This window comes from Triticum urartu, chromosome 1A (assembly GCF_056163025.1).
Source record: "Triticum urartu cultivar PI428250 chromosome 1A, HENAU_Tu73, whole genome shotgun sequence".
NCBI lineage: Eukaryota > Viridiplantae > Streptophyta > Magnoliopsida > Poales > Poaceae > Triticum > Triticum urartu.
This window is the reverse complement of record NC_141873.1, coordinates 514,193,397-514,210,790: the sequence shown is the minus strand read 5'-3', so window position 1 is coordinate 514,210,790 and position 17,394 is coordinate 514,193,397. Positions and strand designations below refer to the sequence as shown.

The 17,394-nt window shown below is 46.6% G+C and overlaps 1 protein-coding gene across 1 annotated transcript; it reads left to right on the top strand.

Moving 5' to 3' along the window:
* Nucleotides 1–14,224: 14,224 nt before the first annotated feature.
* On the top strand, nt 14,225–17,029 carry LOC125537088 (signal recognition particle subunit SRP54 3). Its single transcript, XM_048700385.2, has 8 exons — nt 14,225–14,628; nt 14,802–14,955; nt 15,047–15,197; nt 15,291–15,439; nt 15,849–15,949; nt 16,024–16,181; nt 16,275–16,389; nt 16,491–17,029. The coding sequence occupies exons 1-8, from the start codon at nt 14,298–14,300 to the stop codon at nt 16,811–16,813; spliced, it is 1,482 nt and encodes a 493-aa protein (XP_048556342.2). The 5' UTR covers nt 14,225–14,297; the 3' UTR covers nt 16,814–17,029.
* The last annotated feature ends 365 nt before the right edge of the window (nt 17,030–17,394 follow it).

The following is a 17,394-nucleotide window of genomic DNA, read 5'->3' as shown; positions in this document are numbered from 1 at the left end:
CCCCCAGATGTTTTTCCTATGTTTCTTTTCGCAGCATGGACATGCACCTTAGGGCATGCCTCCCAGGTAAAGGAACCCCTAACGGAACTATTCTCCCTGGAAGATGTTTCTTACTAACCATGTAATATAACATACCTAGTCGGGCACTTGTCTGTTCACGCCCTAAAGACCCCTACGCCTGGTCTCCATGCATTCCCCGGTTCCTATATAACCGCATGGGAATTCGGACACACTCCGGACCGTCAGGTCCCGAGGCTGAAGCGAAAAGGTCGGCCATGACAAATGATCTACAATCCGGCTAGAAGGCATTATAAATGTCAATTAAATTACATAGTCATTTTGACTGGTTGTATTCCTCTTCAATACCATCTAACAGGCTGTCTAATTTACAGTCCTGCTGGGAATACTTTGCGGCCAACTCTACTTGGCCGTATACTAAGCTTACAGGGATCTCCTTCCCATCGAGCCCTACAGGACCGACCTCGGCCATGTGGTTGGGGTCAGCATTTGTGTACCGCGTCTTCACCATGGCCCAGGCCTCCCTAGCGCCTTGACGGCAGGCTAATATCTTCCACAATCGGAAGCGCCGCCGTGCTCCCTTTAGCTTCTCCGCAAGCTCTCCAAGACCTTCGGGCATGGAGACGGATGGCCACAGGGCCTGGGCGACGCCTCGCATCGCCTGCCGAACTCGATCGAGCAGTTGCGGGAGCTCGGGAAGAAGGTCACCCGTAGAACCGGGCATCTCCTCTGCAGGACGACCTGTTAGCACACCTACAGACATTGCTCTGTTAGTCGACTTCCCCGCCGAACTTTCTTTCAAAAGGTTTGTTCAAGCACTTACTAAATATGCCGCGCCGAAGCCGCTGATTCTCCTTCACGGAGTCTGACAGCTGGGCACGAACATCTTTCAGCTCGACGCCCAGCTTGGTGTTGGCATCTTGGAGATTGTTCTTCTCCCCCATCACCTTTAGCAGCACCCTCTCACCAGCCTTTAGCTGGCGTAGGAGGTGTTACCTTTCCGGATTCAATCCGGTGCCATCTGCAATTTCATTTGTCAGATTCGCACCAAAGCCGTGCTTCGCAAAATACTTATCTTTCAAAGTGTATATTACCAGAGGGGGTCTCCTTAGGCTCCCCTGCCGCGGCTAGTGCGGCCTCCAGTTGGGCTTTGCACTCTTCTAGCTCCTTGGACAGTAGGGAATTCTTTTTTGTAAGAACCTGCATATCAAATGATCCTTAAATCAGTTATCCTAACTGTTTCAAGTCTCGGGGGCTACTGCTATATATATAATTACCAAAATTTTCTTACCCGTATGTCTTTCACATATTGCTCCGTGGCTCTGGCTAGACCATTTTGAGTGGCACGGAGGTGCGCATCTCCCGAGTTGAAGGCATCTAACGCCCCTTGGGAGAAACAAGTGTCGTGAAGAATTGTCCAGCGACGCCTGTGGTTCATGGCATTCTCCACCTCAGAGTTGGTGGCAGACAACCCGTCCACATCCTCCGTCGGAGGAGCGTCTGGCGCGTGCCTTGCGTTCGCCTCCGCCTCCGGACCAGGCTTTGGAGCCTGGCTGGTGGAGACGCGATTGGCAGCCTCTCCGGGTATAGTCCGGCGAGGTCTCTTAGTCGTGAAGAGAGCACGAGTGACAATGTGCCTCGAAGGTATAACACCTGGGATAAGGGGGCGCGCCATACCTTTGCGCTGACGCCTCGGTCCGGACTGCACTTCTTTTCGGCCCACGGGGCCCTACGGCCCCTCGTTGGCTTGTCGCCGCAGGTTCGGCCTTCCACCTTAAAAACCTCCCCTGCAAAGTTCGGTTGCAATCAGGAAACTGAACACGAGTGGGCGGACACCTATTTGGGGTACTGGGACTTCGATCTCAGGTACCCAGGGCGTCAGGATTAGCCCTGGGTAATCGGCTGTAATGGCCACCAAGGCATTGTACTCGCTCAATTGATGGAACACTCCATCAATCAGCTCCACAGATATGTCCGGATCCTCTTGAGAGGCCGGGTCGAGGGACCGTCATGGGTCCTCGGGTTGTGGAGGAGGGCTGCTTATTTCCTTAACAGCTCGGCGCAGTTCCTGCGTTAAAGTCGTCAGACTAAATATTTAACAATGGGAATACAAAACGGATGGACAAGTAAATACGGCCGCTTACCCAGCTCGGGGGATTGTGCATGGAGAATCCACCCTGAGGGTTGACGTGGAGAAATTCCTCCTCTTCTCCCTTATACAAAGTGGACAAGATCTTTAGTAGAGCGGCAGCTGAGTCCGGCCCCTTACGACCGTAGCGGGTGGCGTCGTCCTCCCCGTTGAAGTCCCACATGGGGTGGCTTCTATACTGAAGCGGCTGCACCCCCCGCATAATGCATTCGGTCATAACCCCGATCATGGTTAGTCCGGAATGGGCTAACAATCTTATTTGGCCCATCAGGTAAATGATGTCCCTGTCACTTTCCCTCTGAGGGCTCCGTGGGCTCCACCTTAGGCGCTTCTTTAAGGGAGCACTGTTGAATTCAGGGAGGCCGATCCGGACAGGATCCGGCAGCGGGACGTCTTCTATATAGAACCATTCCGAGGGCCAGTCTTCAGATGCCTTCTTTGGGGTTCCGGACAGATATCCGGTCCCGGCGATGCGCCACACTTCGGCTCCGCCCACTTGATACATTGACCCCTTCTTGGAACGGGGCACGAGGCAAAATAGCTCCTTCCACAATCCGAAATGAGCTTCAACACCCAAGAACAGCTCGCAGAGGGCTACAAAGCCCGCGATATGCAATATTGAGGCAGGCGTGAGATGATGTAGCTGGAGGCCGTAGAACTCCAGCATCCCCCGGAGAAATGGGTGGATTGGAAATCCGAGCCCCCTTATTAAGTAAGGGACAAGGCACACCCGCTCTCCTTTGGAGGGATTAGGGGCATTCTCTGCTTGCTCTCTGCCGTTGTAGACGGCAAGACCGGCTCGAACCGGGACCATATAGGCCGGGGGGAGAAATCCCTTGGTCTTAAGCGTCACTAGCTCGCTATGCGAGGTGGAACATCTCTCCCAATATCCAGGCTTAGGGCTGGAAGGGCGAGGGGAGGAGTTGCGACGACTGGCCATGGTGGAATGGACCTTTGTCGGATGCGCTCTGATGAACACTCGCGGAGGGGAGAAGGTGTGGATTGGATCTAAATCCTCGTCCCCTTAAATAGGGTAGCTCATTTACGCGGCTAGGGGTGTGAATGTAAAAACACTCAGACTTTTCATATTCGTTTGACACGTGGGAAGTGGCCATTATTGGGCGTAGAAGCCAAGGAGCGCAACATCTACAAGAAACTGGACTTTATTCAAACAGGTACACGGAATTTGGAGGAGAACCCGCCTTGCAATGCCGAAGACAATCTGCGCGCCGGACTCATCGTCATTGAAGCCTAGTTCGGGGGTTACTGAGGGAGTCCTGGATTAGGGGGTGTTCGGATAGCCGAACTATACCTTCAGCCGGACTCCTGGACTATGAAGATACAAGATTGAAGAATCCGTCCCGCGTCTGGAAGGGACTTTCCTTGGCGTGGAAGGCAAGCTTGGCGATACGGATATGAAGATCTCCTACCATTGTAACCGACTCTATGTAACCCTAACCCTATCCGGTGTCTATATAAACCGGAGGGTTTTAGTCCGTAGGACGACATACACATCAACAATCATACCATAGGCTAGCTTCTAGGGTTTAGCCTCCTCGATCTCATGGTAGATCTACTCTTGTACTACCCATATCATCAATATTAATCAAGCAGGACGTAGGGTTTTACCTCCATCGAGAGGGCCCGAACCTGGGTAAAACTTCGTGTCCCTTGTCTCCTGTTACCATCCGGCCTAGACGCACAGTTCGGGACCCCCTACCCGAGATCCGCCGGTTTTGACACCGACAACCGGGATGATGAAGATGGACACCGGAGAGGGATTCCCCCTCCGGCAGGGTGCCGGAACGGGTCTAGATTGGCTTTCGGTGGCTACGGAGGCTTCTGGCGGCGGAACTCCCGATCTATTGTGCTCCCCAGTAGTTTTAGGGTATATGGATATATATAGGCGGAAGAAATACAATAAGGGAGCCACGAGGGGCTCACGAGGGTGGAGGGCACGCCCAAGGGGGGTGGGCGCGCCCCCTGCCTCGTGGCTTCCTCGTTGCTTCCCTTACATACACTCCAAGTCTTCTGGGTTGCTTCCGTTCCAAAAATAAGTTCCGTGAAGTTTCAGGTCAATTGGACTCCGTTTGATATTCCTTATCTTCGAAACCCTAAAATAGGCAAAAAAACAGAAAGTGGCACTGGGCTCTGGGTTAATAGGTTAGTCCCAAAAATATAAAAGTGTCTAATAAAGCCCATAAACATCCAAAAACAGATAATATAATAGCATGGAAGAATCAAAAATTATAGATACATTGGAGACGTATCATGGGCCGCCTGCTAGGAGTCGGCCCATCTTGGGGCCGTCTTCAGGGGCATGGCCGTCTTCTGGCAGCCGGCCGCTTGATCTAGCCGGTCACCAGAAGACGGTGCCTCATCCTGGATGCTCGAGGGGCGCAGCCGGCCCCGATGTCTTAAAACGCTCGGGGACTCGGGTTAGGCTACCTGTGGCCCATTACTCCAACATAATGAGTTCAATTAATCAAATTATTTAATGAACTCTCACTTAGATAGACATCCCTCTAGTCATATAAGTGATTCATGATCCGAATCGACTAGGCCGTGTCCGATCATCACGTGAGACGGACTAATCATCAACGGTGAACATCTCCATGTTGATCGCATCTACTATACAACTCATGTTCGACCTTTCGGTCTCTCGTGTTCGGAGGCCATGTCTGTACATGATAGGCTCGTCAAGTCAACCTAAGTGTTTCGCATGTGTAAATCTGGCTTACACCCGTTGTATGCGAACGTTAGAATCTATCACACCGGATCATCACATGGTGCTTCGAAACAACGAACCTTCGCAACGGTGCACGGTTAGGGGGAACACATCTCTTGAAATTTTAGTGAGGGATCATCTTATTTATGCTACCGTCGTTCTAAGCAAATAAGATGTAAACATAACAAACATCACATGCAAATCATAGAGTGAAATGATATGGCCAATATCATGTTGCGCCTTTGATCTCCATCTTTGAGGCGCGGCATGATCACCTTCGTCACCGGCATGACACCATGATCTCCATCATCGTGTCTTCATGAAGTTATCTCGCCAACTATTACTTCTACTACTATGGCTAACAGTTAGCAATAAAGTAAAGTAATTACATGGCATTTACATTGACTCGCGGGTCATACAATAAATTAAGACAACTCCTATGGCTCCTTCTGGTTGTCATACTCATCGACATACAAGTCGTGATTCCTATTACAAGAACATGATCAATCTCATACATCACATATATAATTCATCACATCCTTTTGGCCATATCACATCACATAGCATACCCTGCAAAAAAAGTTAGACGTCCTCTAATTGTTGTTGCATGTTTTACATAGCAAGAACGTTTCTTACCTACGGAAAATCCACAATGGTGATATGCCTATTGCAATTTACCCTTCATAAGGACCCTCTTCATCGAATCCGATCCGACTAAAGTGGGAGAGACAGACACCCGCTAGCCACCTTATGCATCAAGTGCATGTTAGTCGGTGGAACCAGTCTCACGTAAGCGTATGTGTAAGGTTGGTTCGGGCCGCTTCATCCCGCAATTCCGCTGAATCAAGATAAGACTAGTAACGATAATCAAAATTAACCAAATCATCACCCACAACTACTTTGTGTTCTACTCGTGCATAGAATCTACGCATAGACCTAGCTCATGATGCCACTATTGGGGAACGTAGTAATAATTCAAAATTTTCCTACGTGTCACCAAGATCAATCTAGGAGATACTAGCAATGAGAGAGAGAGAGAGGGAGTGCATCTTCATACGCTTGAAGATCTCTAAGCAGAAGAGTTACAAGAACGTGGTTCATGGAGTCGTACTCGCGGCGATTCAAATCGCGGAAGATTCGATCCAAGCGACGAACGGACGGTGCCTCTGTGTTCAACACACGTACAGCCCAGGGACGTCTCCTCCTTCTTGATCTAGCAAGGGGAGAGGATAAGTTGAGGGAGAGCTCCGGCAGCACGACGGCGTGGTGGTGGAGCTTGCGATTCTCCGGCAGGGCTTCGCCAAGCACTAGGGAGGAGGAGGAGGTGTAGGAGGAGGGAGGGTTGCGCTAGGGAAAGGGGTGCGGCTGCCCTCCCACCCCCACCCCCCAATATTTATAGGGGGGAAGAAGGGGTCGGCCCCCCTAGATGCATCTAGAGGGGGCGGCGGCCAGGAGGGGGAAACTTGCCCCCCTAGCAGGTGGGAGGCGCCCCTCCCCCTAGGGTTTCCAACCCTAGGCGCCTTGGGCCCTTGGGGGGCGAACCAGCCCACTAGGGGGCTGGTTCCCTCCCATATTCAGCCCATTAAGTCCTCCGGGGCAGGTGGCCCCACCCGGTGGACCCCCGGACACCTTTCGATGGTCCCGGTACATTACCGATAACCCTGAAACCATTCCGGCGACTGAAACTGGACTTCCCATATATAAATCTTCACCTCCAGACCATTCTGGAACTCCTCGTGACGTCCGGGATCTCATCCAGGCCTCCGAACAACCTTCGGTAACCACATACAATTTCCCATAACAACTCTAGCGTCACCGAACCTTAAGTGTGTAGACCCTACGGGTTCGGGAACCATGCAGACATGACCGAGAGATCTCTCCGGCCAATAACCAACAGCGGGATCTGGATACCCATGTTGGCTCCCACATGTTCCACGATGATCCTCATCGGATGAACCACGATGTCGGGGATTCAATCAATCCCGTATACAATTCCCTTTGTCCATCGGTATGTTACTTGCCCGAGATTCGATCGTCGGTATCCCCATACCTCGTTCAATCTCGTTACCGGCAAGTCTCTTTAATCGTTCCATAATGCATGATCCCGTGGCTAACTCCTTAGTCACACTGAGCTCATTATGATGATGCATTACCGAGTGGGCCCAGAGATACCTCTCCGTCATACGGAGTGACAAATCCCAGTCTCGATTCGTGCCAACCCAACAGACACTTTCGGAGATACATGTAGTGCACCTTTGTAGTCACCCAGTTACGTTCTGATGTTTGATACACCCAAAACATTCCTACGGTATCCGGGAGTTGCATAATCTCATGGTCTAAGGAAATGATACTTGACATTAGAAAAGCGCTAGCAAACGAACTACATGATCTTGTGATGTGCTTAGGATTGGGTCTTGTCCATCACATCATTCTCCTAATGATGTGATCCTGTTATCAACGACATCCAATGTCCATGGTCAAGAAACCACAACCATCTATTGATCAACGAGCTAGTCAACTAGAGGCTCACTAGGGACATGTTATGGTCTATGTATTCACACATGTATTACGGTTTCCGGTTAATACAATTACAGCATGAACAATAGACAATTATCATGAACAAGGAAATATAGTAATAACCATTTTAGTATTGCCTCTAGGGCATATTTCCAACAGTAAGTTAAGTCCTCGTACTAGGCTTCTTTTTCTTCCTGTGTCGACCAAAAACTACCACGTGTCCCTCCAATAAACTGAGTTCCCCATGGGCCTGACACGACATTAGGGGTAAGCTCCTTGAAACTAGGGTGTGGAGAGCTCCTCCCCCCAACAGCGTTAAGCTAAACACTGATGCGGCTTTCCTTGTGGACACGGGAGAAGGGTGGGGCGGGGCAGTTGCCAGAGACCACAAGGGCCATGTTTTTCTGTCAGTGGAAAGACGGTTACCCTTTTGCAGCTCAGTGGAAGAGGCAGAAGTTGCGGCGGCGGAGATGGGGCTAAGGAAAGTTGCTAAGTATTACCATGGAAATTTGATCCTAGAGACGGATTGCACGGGCCTCGCTCGGGATCTAAAGGGAAAGGAGAACTGCAGATCAGTTTGTCACGCCTATATCTCTGACGTCAAAGGCCTCCTACAGGGTTTCTCGCAGTCGGAGGTCAGTGCTATTGGGAGGGAGAAGAACAAGCTGGCTCATGAGCTGGCTTCGAGGGCAAGAGCATCAGGAGAGTTCCTGATTATTCCTTACGTCCCGGCTAATATCAGAGATGTAATGAGGAAAGAGTATACCTCCACCATGGTGTAGATTGTAACCATGGTTCTCAAAAAAACATTAGGGGTAAGCTGAGTACCGGACCTCGGCTTTCACCAAGTGCCTCAAAGGCCTCACATGACATAGGTGTAAGTTGCGTGTTGGCACTCATCTTATATCTAAACTAGGTGTGCCATTTGGTCCTGCACTTTTGAGATCATGCCATGTGTTTGGTACGCCGAGTTCGGCACTCGACATACAATTGTAAATCGAGTGTAACACTCGGCTTATTGCCCAATAGATTTTTTTGTTTGGTTATTGAATCATCCTAGCAATTCAGTAACATATATGTAGGCTTATATTTTGACGACATATCTCATATCCATACAAGCACATAACTTATATCTCATATCAATATATAGCACATATACATACATTGACTCGTAGAAGCACATATAGACGGGTAATGGGAATTAAACTCTTTATTTACACTTTGTCCAAGACAACAATGAACTTTAGGATGGTAAGTAACGTGTTGCCTTGCGAGGGCTCGTGCAGAAGTTGGAATCGGACCATAAATAGGAGCGCACGGCCCGATTATTCTACCGTCGACTCCCGTCCCGTTTCACCACACACGACACGATGCTAGGTCACTAGCCGCATTAATTCCGATCGGTCGATCGATCACCGGAACTCAAGCCCTTCCATCGTCGAAAGCTGGGGCACGGTCGTATCATATTTATTTATCTAAATATTACATGTTTAATTTAGTCTTTTCTAATATATCAAATACACCAAAACATCAATTTTACTTTTTCTAATAATTTTTGTAATTTTATTGTACGATCACAGAAGTGGTTTGCAATACAAAGTTTGTACAAATTTGAGTCACTTATTTTGGGGCGGAGCGAGTACTTAATATAGATGTTATATGTTCAATTTAGTGTACCTTGAAGTCAGAACTAATAATACATGTTCTCTATTATCTTTGTCTAATGATTTTTCAAACAGGTTTATTTTCAACTTGATAACATTATCTATAGCTTGAAAAGGGATAGTATTTTCAAAATCTAGAAACATGTCAATCTTTTCGGTTAAGCTTGTTGAAACAAAACAAAATTTATTCTCTCTTTATGAGTGGTTGTACTTCTTCTCAAACTAGTGACGTTCTTTATTTTGGTGTGAATAATGCAAGTGTGTTCTTCTGGTATGCACATATGTTGAAACATTGTATAGATAATGGTTGTTAAATATTTGTTTAGTTGTATTTATCAAACAAGATATTTTTAAGTGATGATGAGGTACTCAAGATTTTTGTAGACAAGAAACATGTAATGCATGTAAGCATGAGTGTAATGACACATTTGAAATAAGCTTGAGTTTAATAGCACATTTGAACTATATTCTTTAAGATTAATGGCAATGACTTGGCCTTTGGTAAGTTACTTAACAGGTATGCAAAGATGCATAGCAATGCAGCCGCATCAAGCTCGGGTGAGCCTTGGAGTTTGTGCAAAGGCTAGCGTTCTGCTATTTTTCAAGTCAGTGTCTATATGGCTTGTATCTTGATCTTTATCATATGAACGAGGCAGATATTATCATGCAAAAAAGTAGAATTCCAGATCCACCATTATTGTCCATGGATCCTATAGCAGGCTTTGAAGACCATAATAAGCACTCGCAGCTAGAAACGAGGTCTAATAACTACCGAAGGAATATCAGTTGGTGCATCACTCCATGCAAGGAGGCTTGCAAATCCATCATCCCAGCATTGTGGGAAGCCCCCCCCCCCCCCCCCCCCCCCCCCCCGCGTTGCGTTTGGGTAAAATGACGTCTGGACCACAGATGGACCAAAAATAGGACCACATTGAATGGCAAAACACGTACGTATCGCGCGGCCCGAATGCTTGCAGGCAGTTTAAGAGTCGGCGTTGAAGATTCCCTTAACTTTTTTCCCCAATCAAAATACAAAAGACATGAAAAGCTCTTGCATGTTAAAAAACAATAGGAACAAGCGTTCACATGTTTTTAGAAGAGTAATGCTACACCTACGTAAGGATTTATGTACCTTACGTAATTGATGATTTGGCAGTTTTTAATTTATCATTAGTTAGGGGCTCCAGCCCACCCTTGAGAGGGGGGGCATTTTGATTAGCGTTTTAGCAAATTACATAGATTATGTAAGTGTCGTTCATAGGTGTAGCATTATTGTTTGGCGGCTGCTACCAATTAGCCGGCTAATTTTAGCCTAATTTAAGTCGCCTCCAAAGCTGTGCGATCAACGCTCTCAGCCATACGACCAGGCACCCCCATGACAGCACCACGCAACAACTCTATGGTAGCAGCTCCATGGCAACACCGACGGTGCCCAGGAGCGCTCCATTGCAGCGCTGAATGGAGTTTCATTGCAACTCCGGTAAAGATTCAACGGCTCCGACGACGCTTCAATGCAGCTTCAACGACGCTTCATCGCAGCTTCGACGACACTTCATCGCAACTCTGGCAGGGCTTCATCGCAATGCGGGCGAGCCCCATATGCTTCACCAGCTGCAGCAGCCCGCCGGCCAGCCCGCAGCACCACACCGTCACGTGGTGAGCTGGTTGATGTTGCGCAGCTCCTCTCCTCGGCCTCCCGATTGCCACCACCAGGGCCGCTGCCCCGTCATCCAAGACCTTGACACCACGTCACCTGAGACCCGCCGCTACCCCAACCAAAGAAATAGGCAGAAAGGATCCACCTTTCGCACCCCTGGGCGGCCCCTAACGCCGAGACCCAATAGGTTGGCCTAAACTGGCCTCCATCGACCCGTCCTGCTGCCCGGCACGCCACCCCCAGCGCCGGCCGAGCTTCACCCGAAGGGCCCTGTGGCGGCGGTAGGGGAGGGGAGGGGCCGGAGGGGGGATTTGCCTGATGGTGGCTAGGGTTTCCTCCCCGTCACCTGCGAGGGCAACGCGGGAGGGCTCGGGGGAGGAAGGTCCGAGCTTCGTATCACCTCCTTACAGTCACAAACATGTACTTTACATGAATTAAAAGGGATAGGAGTTTCTTTCCTTCACTTCAGCCCCTACATAGAAGTATAATGACTACAACTACTGATAAATCTAATAGTTACAGTAAATAGATATTCTTGGTTTACTGCATCTAGAAGGAAGTTAACGAAAAAGGTGAACAATCATCTGAAAAAAAACGCGTAGATATGCAATGCAAGAGCAAAATGTATGTGTTGCATCTGCATCTAACTTTTTGCTCTCATGCTGAAGGTTATCCGATTTTTAGCTTTTTGCGTGTATACAATCTACGAAAATAGACAGTGGAACCTTAATTCCTGTAGACACTTGAAGCAACCAAGCACCTAACAAAAAACTGAATATGTAACTCCACAAGTCCCTTGTTGGTCCTGTCCACATTAGATCGTTCATTGCACATCATGTGGGCTCATGGCTTGCTGCTCTTTCCAATATGAAGAAACATAAAATCATCTCGCTTCAGTTACCTCATTTGAACATTCAAACAACCACGATACTGATAATATTGCCATGCATACTGGTAGTAGAAATGATGGACGAATTCTTTGACGTACTATCAGTGCATCATCCAATTTGTGCTCTTTTAGTGTAGAAAAAGCTCGCCTATATATTTTAAAAATGACTTGATGTAATACAGTCAAACAAGAAAGGGAAAGACATTAAAGTGATCCTTGGTGAATTGAGTAGCACCATTGATGTAGAGCTCGTACAGAGGCTCGTCGTGACACGGTCATAGCTAAGGAATGAGGTGACTGTGTGCATGGTCCATCCAATGCTCCTCTACGCTCCATGTTCATCTAGCTAATTCATATGCTCATGTACTATAAGCTTACTGTCAGTGGAGCAAACAAAGATGTATGCGCATGAGCTGAAGAACAAATACCTCAGCTGCTACGGGGAGCCCCTTCTTCAATTGCGTTCTCAACGTCCTTGTGTGTTGAACATGAGTAAATGGCACCGGCGGTTTGAGAACTTGCGTTGCGGGTGCACTTAAGTCGCGGTACTTGCAAACCGGAAAAACCCGTCATAAAACTTGCATTACGGGTGTAGATAGGTCGCACAGGTCATCTGAACCGGCCAGCTGCCCGGTTTTCTCCTTCTAACGGTCAAGCGTGATAAATTTGTTCACGACTTTAAAATATATATGTGATTCGTGACTTTAAAAAAATGTTCGTGAACGATAAATTTGAAAACTATCTGTTCACGACTTTAAAAAAATGTTCGCGAACGTTTCAAAAAATATATTCGTGATCCGCGACTTTAAAAAAAATGTTCGCGAACGATAAATTAAAAATATTTGTGATTAGTGACTTTAAAAAAATGTCCAGGAACGAAAATTTTGAAAATGTTTTTGAATGATAAATTTAAAAATGTTCGTGAATGATTAATTTGAAAAGTATTTATTCACGGCATTAAAAAAGGTCGAGAACGATAAATTTAAAAAATATTTTTGATTCGTGAACATTTTTAAAGTTGTGAACATTAAAAAAATTGTGATTCACGACTTTAAAAAAAGTTCACGAACGATAAATTAAAAAATATTTATGATTCGTGACTTTAAAAAAATGTCCACGATTGTTTTTGAAAATGCTTGCAAACAATAAATTTGAAAATGTGGTGAATGATTAATTTGAAAACTATTTTTCCACGACTTTAAAAAAAATTGAGAACGATAAATTTGAAAAATATTTGTGATTCGCGAACATTTTTTAAGTTGTGAACATTTAAAAAAATAATTGTGATTTGTGACTTTAAAAAAAGTTCGCGAACGTTAAATTAAAAAATATTTATTAAAAAAATTTGTGATTCGTGACTTTAATAAATGTCCACGAATGAAAATTTTGAAAATGTTTGCGAACAATAAATTTGAAAATGTTCATGAACGATTAATTTGAAAAATATTTGTTCATGACTTTAAAAAATGTTCGCGAATGATAAATTTGAAAAATATTTGTGATTTGCGAACATTTGTTTTAAGTGGTGAACATTTAAAAAAATGTTTGTGATTCACGACTTTAAAAAAATGTTCTCGGACGATAAATTAAAAATATTTATTAAAAATATTTGTGATTCGTGACTTTAAAAAAATGTCCAGAAACGAAAAATTTGAAATGTGACCTATCTGCACCCGCACCGCAAGTTCTATGATGGGTTTTTCTCGAAAATAGGACAGTTGACCGGTTCAGATGGCATATGTGACCTATCTACACCCGCAATGTAAGTTCTATGACGGGTTTTTTTAGTTTACAAGTACCGTGACTTAAGTGCACCCGCAGCGCAAGTTCTCGGACTGCCAGTGCCATTTACTCGTTGAACAGCATGGCTTCAAAATCTCGAACAGGATCTACATCTCCAATTTTCTCGACCTTCTATGTTGAAGGAAACAGAACTTTTATTGCCCTAGCCTTCTCTGCGTCGCCTGAAGGCGTGGTGCCGGGGTAAGCTCCTCGCCCCAAGGGCTGCGTGCTCCTCGCCTAATCGAGGGGTGCGAATGCGATGGTGCGGTGGTGGCGGCGGTGTCGTCCTCATGGGCACATATGGGAGGGTTCATGGGATAGACGGCGAGAGGATATGGGAGATCGAGCGGCGCAACCTAAGCGAGCCGGGGGTGTTCGGGGATCGTTCTATCCGGAGCAGGGAGCTGGGGGCAGGGGTAGGGCGTGAGGCTTGCCGGGCATGTCGTGCTCCTTGGAGGAGGGTTCGTGCCTGGAAGTGGAACCTGATCGGTGCCAACGATGGAGAAAAGCGCTAATTGTGGAGGAGATAACGATGACAAATTAAATCCCCTAATCAAGGCTGGTTTTCAGGAAACCCGGGTGAATCGGGTGAAAGGGAGGCAACAAAAAATCGAACGAAGTCACGAAGGAAACGGAGTCCGTTTCCCGTTTCTTTTAGGTATAGTATAAATAAATAAATATAATATAGAGAGTATAGAGATAGTAGAGATAGAGAAGAGATTCTTTTCGGAAACCGGCGACGGCTCGTGCACGGTTGGAATCGGACTGAGCTGTGTTCATAAATAGGGCGCAGGCAACCGTTTTTTGCATCATCAGACGTTCCGTTTCACCACGAACCCCAACCCAACCCTTCCTTCGGCGACAGAGAGCTAGGGCACGGGCGGCCGGCCACGATGGTGCTCGCGGAGCTGGGCGGTAGCATCTCCCGCGCGCTGGCGCGGATGAGCAGCGCGACGGTGGTCGACGAGAACGTGCTCCGGGAGTGCCTCAACGAGATCGCGCGCGCGCTCATGCAGGCCGACGTCCGCTTCAAGATGGTCTGCGACCTGCAGGCCAACATCAAGAAGTCCGTCAACCTCGAGGCCCTCGCCGCCGGCACCAACAAGCGCCGCGTCATAGAGACCGCCGTCGGGAAGGAGCTCTGCAAGATGCTGGATCCCGGGAAGCCCGCCTTCGTCCCCAAGAAGGGCAAGCCCAACGTCGTCATGTTCGTCGGACTGCAAGGTCGGTCAGAATTTCTGATTGACCAACCTCGCTTCTTTCTGAATTAATTTCTGATTGGCCGACCTCGCTTCTTTCTGAATTTCAATCTCCTTATGTAATTGCTGGTTTGGATTACAAATTTACAAGATAATAACACTGATGACCGACGATCACTGATTACATATGTTTTGCAGGCTCTGGGAAAACCACCACATGTACCAAATACGCGCATTATCATCAGCGCAAGGGATTCAAGCCGTCACTGGTTTGCGCCGATACGTTCCGGGCCGGTGCTTTCGATCAGTTGAAGCAGAACGCAACCAAGGCCAAGATACCTTTCTACGGAAGGTACACTACATTGGCAGATTTATTACTCATGGATCAAAACCTAGCTTGTCTCTCCAGAATATTCACCTAATAGAATTGTTGTTTTTTGCAGCTACATGGAATCAGACCCTGTCAAGATTGCTGTGGAGGGCCTGGAAAAGTTCAGGCAAGAGAAATCTGATCTCATCATCATCGACACGAGTGGGCGCCATATGCAGGAGGCTGCGCTCTTCGAGGAGATGCGCCAAGTTGCGGAAGCAACGGTATTTACACTGTCTCATATAGTCCTTCACAGCATTATTATTCCTCTAGTTTTGAGATTTTTCACTGACATGCTTTGTATGGCTCTTCTACAGAAACCAGACCTGGTGATATTTGTGATGGATGGCAGCATTGGTCAGGCTGCATTCGATCAGGCACAGGCATTCAAACAGAGTGCTTCCGTTGGAGCTGTGATTATCACGAAAATGGATGGTCATGCGAAAGGAGGCGGTGCACTGAGCGCGTAAGTATTTATCTTTGTTTTCTCGCTCCTCCTTGTGCTATTCGTGTTACTACCTACTCCCTCTGTAATATAAGAGCTTTTAGATTACTATAAAGTACTATAGTTAACATATTAGTCTCTCTAGAGTTGTATTCCATTTGTAAATTTACACATCATCCATTATTTTAGTTCGACATGAAAATGCCACTCGGTTTAGGTTTAATTCTTTTGTTAAGGAAACACTGCCTCACATATATGTTTAGTGTCCGTGAAGAAGCAGTTAAAACTGTTGTTGCTACGCTGTATTCTCAAATCCTGATTTAGTTTTGTCATTGTGTGTTTTACAAATAGGTGAATACACCTTTGGATAGAGTAAGCGGGTTAAGAATCCAAGGAACTTTTTCTTGACATCCTTGCTTCTTTTTTCCAGGGTTGCAGCTACGAAAAGCCCGGTGATATTTATTGGAACTGGAGAACACATTGATGAATTTGATGTTTTCAATGTGGAACCATTTGTCGGCCGTCTGCTAGGTTAGCAACTACATTCAGTATTGTTTATAACTTGTGATTCTTCTTTCCAGTTTAGCTAACGATGGTTTTCGCAGGTAGAGGAGACTTGCCTGGCTTACTCGACAAGATGGAAAGTATTGTGCCTGCTGATCAACAATCTGAGCTTGTGGCAAAGCTGGCTGAAGGAGCCTTCACTCTCAGACTTATGTATGAGCAATTCCAGAATCTCCTGAAAATGGGGCCAATGGGCCAGGTATTTACCATGTTAACATCTGATTTAACTTTCATACGGTTCTTCTTCTGTGATAGCATTGCTTAAGCGTGCATTTTCTGATTTATCTTGCAGATCTTCTCCATGCTGCCCGGGTTTAGCTCGGAGCTGATGCCAAAGGGACAGGAGAAACAAAGCAAAGAAAAGATCAAGCGGTACATGACGATCATGGACTCCATGACAGCCGCAGGTGAGTTGGTCTAAGAGTTTAAATCTCTTTTGTGTGTAGCAAAAATACTGCAAGAGCGATCATCTGAAACTTATCCCATCACTGATCGATCAACTTTGCAGAGCTCGACAGCAAGAACCCGAAGCTGATGACCGAGTCGCGGATCCTCCGGGTCGCTCGAGGGTCGGGCAGGCAAGTGAAGGACGTGACGGACATGCTGGAAGAGTACAAGCGACTGGCCAAGATGTGGAGCAAGCTGAATGTGTCGAAATTGATACCGCCGAACGGAAAGATGAGTGATCAGGCCATCCAGAAGATGCTCAAAGCCATGCCGCCGCAAGTGGTGCAGCAGATGGGGGGCAAAAGTGCCTTCGAGGCTCTGGTGAAGCAAATGGGCGGCAAGGACATGAGCAAAATGCTTGCTGGCATGAAGGGTGGTGCTTAGTCTTGCAAATGTAGGTGGTGCCCTTGCTACGTTGTAGTAGAATTTCTCTCCTGACAAGATATTTCCCAACTCCCCATTGTACTTAAATTTCTCTGGAACTGACATGTAGACAATCAAATTCACTGAGTGTGGCTTTTATGACTTTGTTATCTGGATTACATGGGCTTCTGCAGAGTATGAAACACCAAAGTTAAATTTTCAAGTCCAAACTCTGAGGCTTCCTGCTGCATTTTTAGAGATTTCGATAAGAAATAAGTCTGCTGAGCCAAATTGTTAGTGTGTACTAGTAGCTAGGTCAAGATTTGACAACTTTTCTTTTTGACAGCTGTCAAGATGTTACACCTTTACTATGCGGAGTTGATATGTTTTAGTACCAATCAAATGGAATATACACCATTATTTGATCCTTACCGTTTTGCACTGCTAGCCTATCGTAATGGAATCGGTATATGGTGCATTAATTATTACTCTCTCGTTTTAGAGACTTGTTTACATTACAGAGAGAGTACATATTATGTACAAGACAAGTAAGGCGTCAATGGTTACTAATATATTATACTCACATATCTTTAATATCTTCC

Coding starts and splice junctions, on each gene's coding strand:
- LOC125537088 (XM_048700385.2), top strand. CDS start 14,298: ATGGTGCTCGCGGAGCTGGGCGGTAGCATCTCCCGCGCGCTGGCGCGG. Junction 16,182..16,274: donor AAATGGGGCCAATGGGCCAG/GTATTTACCATG, acceptor TTTATCTTGCAG/ATCTTCTCCATGCTGCCCGG. Junction 16,390..16,490: donor GGACTCCATGACAGCCGCAG/GTGAGTTGGTCT, acceptor TCAACTTTGCAG/AGCTCGACAGCAAGAACCCG.